A 6,176-nucleotide genomic window follows, 5' to 3' on the forward strand; every position below is an offset into this window, starting at 1 on the left:
GCAATTTTTGTTTATTAGTTTTTGATGAACTTTCAACCATTGGATGAGAACATGAGGAAAGACTGGACACAAAAAGCTAGAGATAATCTATTTCCCACATATTTCCACTTGTAGCCTAAATTTCTTTAATGATTCTTATTAACTAATGATTTCTAAAAAATCATATAATTAATGAAATTTTATAAAATTATTAGGAGTTAAAAAATTAAAAAAAAAAAAATCCCACTTGAATCACCAATTCAATTCAATGAAACTGCAATGTAAATGAAATCAAACAACAAACAACCAAGGGTCTGTTTGGTAAAAATAGCGGTTGACTGATAAGCTAACTGATAGTTTATAGCTTATGACTGATGGCTGATGACTGATGACTTATAGCTTATAGCGGATGGTTGAGACTGATAGCTTATAAGCTCATTGAAGTGTTTGGTAAAATTAGCGGTTCAATTAACTTATAAATGTAAAATGACATAAAAGATATTTAATATATAATTATTTCATTTTAAATTAAAATAAATTATAAGGGTTAAAAATGGATTTTAATTGAAATAATAAGGATAAAAAAAAAAGAAAAAGTAATAAGCTATAAGACATAAGCTAAAACGCTATTTGAAATAGCGTCTGGAAAATAAGCTATAAGCTAGTAAAATAAGCTCCTGATGAAAAGACTGTTACCAAACGGGTCTAAATTATCATATGAGCTTATAAGACATAAGACATAAGCTATAAACTCGAAAACATGTCTTACCAAACAGAGCCCAAATAACTAGTCAATGATTAGATTAAACAAAGTGGCTAATCCCCACAAACTTAGAGAACAAGTAAATTAAATCCCAATTAAGAGATGTAACGGTACTTAATGCAGACAGTTTACCTTCCACTCTAAGAACATATGTAAAAACAAAAAAAAACAAAAATTAATTTAACTAATTCAATAAAAAAAAACATGTTCATGTTCTTGCCATGAAAATATTTATTATATCATTAAATTGAAAATACTCGCCTAAAAAATAAAAAGAGAAGAGAGAAAGCACAACAGCAGTGTTCAGTGTTGACGACAATTTCATTCCTCTCCTCTCCGATCCACATCATAACATGCCATCAGCTCAGGATCCATTCTACGTTGTCAAGTCCGAAATCCAAGAATCTGTAAGTTTTATCTCCAAATCACCAAGGGTTTCACTTTCTCACAAATTCGGATAGCTAAATTGGGATTTAGGGTTTTGAGTTAAAATTGGAGTGGGATCTGAAACTGAAAATTAGAATATTGATAAAGGATTAGTTAGTTTGTTATTGTTGTTGTAGGATATGTGTTTGATTGTGGGATTATTTGTGAATTTCAGATTGATAATTTGCAATCGAGTTTTGAGCAATGGAAACGTAGTTCTGATGCTGTGGAGCGAGGACGGGTTGCGAAGGAGGTTCTTGCTGGATGTGAGAGCATAGAGTGGCAGGTAGATTAATTGGATGCATATGCATAATTATTGAAAAATGACTTATTTTAAATTAGGTTTGGTGTTGTTTCATTGTGTTATTGCATTCAATTACACTCACGGCACACATGCTATATGTTCATGTCAAAAAGGGATTTTGTGTGGTTTTTTTTGGAGGAATTCTTTTGGGAAGAAATTGGAATGATTTTGACTTCAAAGTTAAAATATTTCAATGATCACTTTATTAAGTTCCTAGAATTTGGAGTATTTCTAAAAGGGAAGAAACAAGTGCATAATAATAATATTCTAAATCTTGGAATTTGGGTTTAGCCTAACTAAACCTTACAAAACCGACTAAAGGTAAGGGCTGCCCAAGCTTATAAACACTACACAAGCCATATCTTTAGGAAACATGGGACTAAATTCAGCCCTTCACACCCAAACCAATGAAGGTGTTGGAGGCATGGTTTTAAATTGCGATTGCGGGTGTTGCAATGGCGGTCATTGCGATTGCTGCAATGCGCATTGCGGCTGTTGCAACATGAATTTTGATGGAGAAGAGTTTGAAATACACCGTTAAAAAAACACTTAATGTTAAGATTTTCTAGAAGTAAATTGAGTTATGAGCTCTAAATTTTGAGTTTTGAGGAAAAATACTTAGGAAAACCTGGGCAAAGTTGTCTAATGTGGTTCTTAATATGGAAGTACGCGTGATTTCAAATCACACCGCAATTGCGGTCCGATGCAGTTGCGGAGACTACCTCATCACCAATATTGCGACTGCAATTACGCAGAGTTATTAATCCCGGCCGCTCCGGCCGCTATCCCGGCGCTCCGTAGCGGAGCAGCACCCTGCCGCGCGATATGAAGGGTGCGGAGCAGGAGATGAGAAAGCGGCCGCTTCAGCCGCTATACCGGGTCCCGAGTCGTGGAAAATTCCCGGGCGGAGCGGCTCCCGGGTGGAGTTAGAGATAATTAGGTTAACATACTATATATGTTTTTGACGGGTAGTGGTAGTGTACTAACTAAGTATCAATCTTATTATATATTTATTCAAAAAAATCATATCTTATATTATTTCCTATTTTTTATAACTAATTTTGTATCTATCTATTATCTTAAGAAAATATATAAACAAATTATATATTTTTTGAGTCTATTTATTAAATATTTAACTTATTTATTAAAATTTAATTTAATTTGAATCTTTATGTTTTGAATCTTAATTAAGCATTATTCTTTGTTTCACATTATATTTTATAAATATTTTATGAGTGGTTTATAGATTATTATATAATTATTAGTATACAAAAATTTATCCCGCTATCCGGGATGCCGCTATTCCCACTATTCCCATTCCCGGAGGTTGGCCGCTCCGCTCCGCTATCCGGGATTAACAACTCTGCAATTACGTTTAGGTGGCTAGGGGTGGACCATAATATGAATAAAGAAGGAATTTCTAACACAATACTATTTGTGGAGTATAATTGCAAACTTATATAATAATAATTTTAATATGACATTATTAATTTTTTTTAAATTATATTTTACTTATTATTTTTTCATTTTACCCTTTTTTTGTCCTTCCCCTTGTTTATTTAAAACATCTAAGTCTAACTCAAGGTTAAGAAAATCATTGTCTATCAGTCTATCCTCTTATTTTCTCATCGTTTGCTTTCACATCTAAATCCTGAAGATGCCCCAGGTGTGCTTGCTGGAAAGATGCAAAAATATGAAATAGAGTTAAATAGAATATTGAAAGATTAAAATTGATGTTCATTCTTTTTTTTTTTTTGGTAAAGCATTGAGAATGGGTAGAATGTCATTTTCAGCTTATTTTTATGCTACACAAGAGTCTCGAAAATGTGGGTGAAGATGGGAAAGTAAATTGCATTTCACTTTTTAACTAATGAATATCATTGTACTAAGCTAGTCTAACGTAATTTTCAATTTAAATTTTCTACTTGCTTCATTTCAGTCCAAAAAACATGAACGAACTCTATTTTCCACCTAGGGCTACTTGCTTCATTCCTTTGTCCTACACGATCTTTAACTTTGCAACCTAACCTATAAACAAATGCTTAAGTATTTTGTTTTGATAGAAAGGTGGATGAATTGGAAAAAGCCATTGCTGTTGCTTCTAAGGAACCTTCTTGGTATGGCATTGATGACGTGGAGATTGAAAATCGGAGGAGATGGACAAGCAGTGCCCGTACTCAGGTATCCAAAATGTATGCCCAATTTTAGTTAGTTGGGAAGATGCAATCAATTTATTTCAACTATCTGTATAGTTGTATATTTATTTTTACTTTTGTACTTGTATCATGCATAAAGATTAAAGGCTCATTTCTTGCTTATTTAGGTTGTCACAATGAAGAAAACAATGGATACTGGAAAGAGCTCAAGCACAACAAGCATTAATGGGATGCACCGAGAACTAATGAGGCTACCGGATTCCTACCAAACTCATACATCCAACCATAATGCTGCCAATGACAATGATGATTTCATAGAATCAGAATCAGATAGACAGATGCTCCTTATAAAGTACTCATTTCCTTCCTATTTAAATCATATGCATTACATTCCTCATTTGGCATAACTTTCCTCATTTAAAGTGACTTTTGTTCATCTGCATGAGATTAAGCTCTAAGCATGGTCATTGGTCACTTATGGGTTATCAGGTGTAAAACAATGTTTTGATTGTTTGTGAGCTCTCCAATGTATTTGATTATAATGCCCAATCCAATCCTTGTTCTTTTTCAAGCAAGAAATGTGATCCTTCCATGTGCATTAACTTGTGCAGAAGTACACCTTTCTTAAGCTTCTTCTTTTTTGTTGAATACACTGTAATTTTAAATTGAATTGATTACACCTTGTTTGCATGTCTGTGACTGCATAAAAGTTGTCTGCTCTAATAATTTCATTAATTTTCAATTTCATTATGCACAATAAAAAGTCTCAGTAGTATATTTAACTGATGTTTGTCAGGCCATGCTTATGATTTAAGGAAATACAATTAGACTTTGGTTGCTATTTCAGTTTTGATTTATTTTACATGTATTTGGAATATTAGGCAACAGGACGATGAGTTAGATGAACTTAGTTTAAGCGTGCAAAGAATTGGAGGTGTTGGACTCACTATCCATGAAGAACTCATGGCACAGGTAATGGTTTGCATCCGAAAGCTTTTACTTTTTATGGTTCATAGTATTTTTCTTCTAATTATAGAATACTAGATAAAACTTGTGTTTTCTTTAATTTTCGAAGATAAATCTAGTGTTCCTGTGCCTTTGAAGTTTTATTGCTGTCAGGATTTCTCATTCTCATTCTAAAATTATCAAAATCTTTTTGTTTCAGGAAAAGATTATAGATGAACTCGGTAACGAGATGGATAGTACATCAAACCGTCTAGATTTTGTCCAAGTGAGTTTCTCTATCTAATTTTCATTTCTCATTGAATTTTTATTTGTGATGCTACTCAGTTACTCTTGTGAAGAGGTAAAATAAAATGATGCTCTTTTATTATGGTTGCAGAAAAAAGTGGCAATGGTTATGAAGAAGGCTAGTGCAAAGGGCCAGATCATGATGATTTTGGGCTTGTTGGCTCTGTTCATTTTTCTATTTTTCTTAGTATTCCTTACCTAGTTAGTGTTACTGTGCAGTCTGTGCTGTTTGTATATGGAAACTGGTCTCATTTTTTATGTGGAGAATAGAGGAAATAGACATCTATGAAGTCAATGGATCTTTGTAGAAAATTCTTTATATGATGGACAAAAGAGTGTAATGTACTTCATGATTTATAATAGGATTTTAACTCTAATTAATACTACTAATTTGCTTTCTAAGTTGTAATATGAGAAAAAGTTTAAGTAATTAGGTCACATTCCTATAAAAAAAAAAAGAGCAGACCTATAATATAAGTGACTCATGTAATGATTGTTTGTCTAGTGGTGCGTTTAGGCCAGTTGTTATGGGAAAACATCTTTGAGTTTACTTTATGAAACAGTGTTCACTCTTAAAATGAATATAATTGTTCACTTCTATAGTCTACAACCTTTTTTTGTTAGCAATTAACTAATAAAATTAAGACAAATAAATATAAAGTAAATTCGACTTTAGTTTCCACATTTCTTATTTTCATTTTCATATGTTAACTATTTGAATAATTTTTATTCTTGATAGGATTTTTTTTTTTTTAAATCGTAGACGAAATGACAATAATTATTTAACACATTTACAACTATATGAAATTTCGATTTTGAAATGAGGAGTTGATATTAAATTTAATAACATTTTTTATTTTGGAGGCTTGTGTTAGACCTCTTATACGAAATGTGTACAAGAGGAAAGGGCAAACTGATTATATTAGTTACTTGTGTACAAGAGGAAAGGGCAAAATATTAGTTACTTGTGTACAAGAGGAAAGGGCAAATTGATTTGGGAATTACTTAGTTGTGGGGCAGTTATATTATAGGAGTTATTGGATAATTACATTTTGGGGGGAGTGGGAAAATATATAATGAGAGTAAGGGTGGGAATAGGCCAAGCCGACTAACAGAGACCTATGACCCAACCTACATAGGCCTAGGTCAGGTCAGATTTTTTATATAAATAGAAAATGCCTAGACTTTTTTATAAAGATATTTAGTTAAAAAGGCTAGGCCATATGCCATATAATTTTTTTTTAAGCCTATGAGGTCGGCCTATTTAAATAAATATGAATAATTTTATTATTATTAT

At 32.3% G+C, this 6,176-nt stretch overlaps 1 protein-coding gene across 1 annotated transcript; it reads left to right on the forward strand.

The window, feature by feature from the left end:
- Positions 1-992: 992 nt before the first annotated feature.
- On the forward strand, positions 993-5,269 carry LOC131662420 (syntaxin-61-like). Its single transcript, XM_058932206.1, has 7 exons — positions 993-1,149; positions 1,344-1,454; positions 3,540-3,653; positions 3,796-3,980; positions 4,510-4,600; positions 4,794-4,859; positions 4,971-5,269. Exons 1-7 carry the CDS (start codon positions 1,096-1,098, stop codon positions 5,079-5,081), a joined length of 732 nt encoding a protein of 243 aa, XP_058788189.1. The 5' UTR covers positions 993-1,095; the 3' UTR covers positions 5,082-5,269.
- The last annotated feature ends 907 nt before the right edge of the window (positions 5,270-6,176 follow it).

This window comes from Vicia villosa, linkage group LG3, assembly GCF_029867415.1.
Source record: "Vicia villosa cultivar HV-30 ecotype Madison, WI linkage group LG3, Vvil1.0, whole genome shotgun sequence".
In the NCBI taxonomy this organism is placed as follows: Eukaryota; Viridiplantae; Streptophyta; class Magnoliopsida; order Fabales; family Fabaceae; genus Vicia; species Vicia villosa.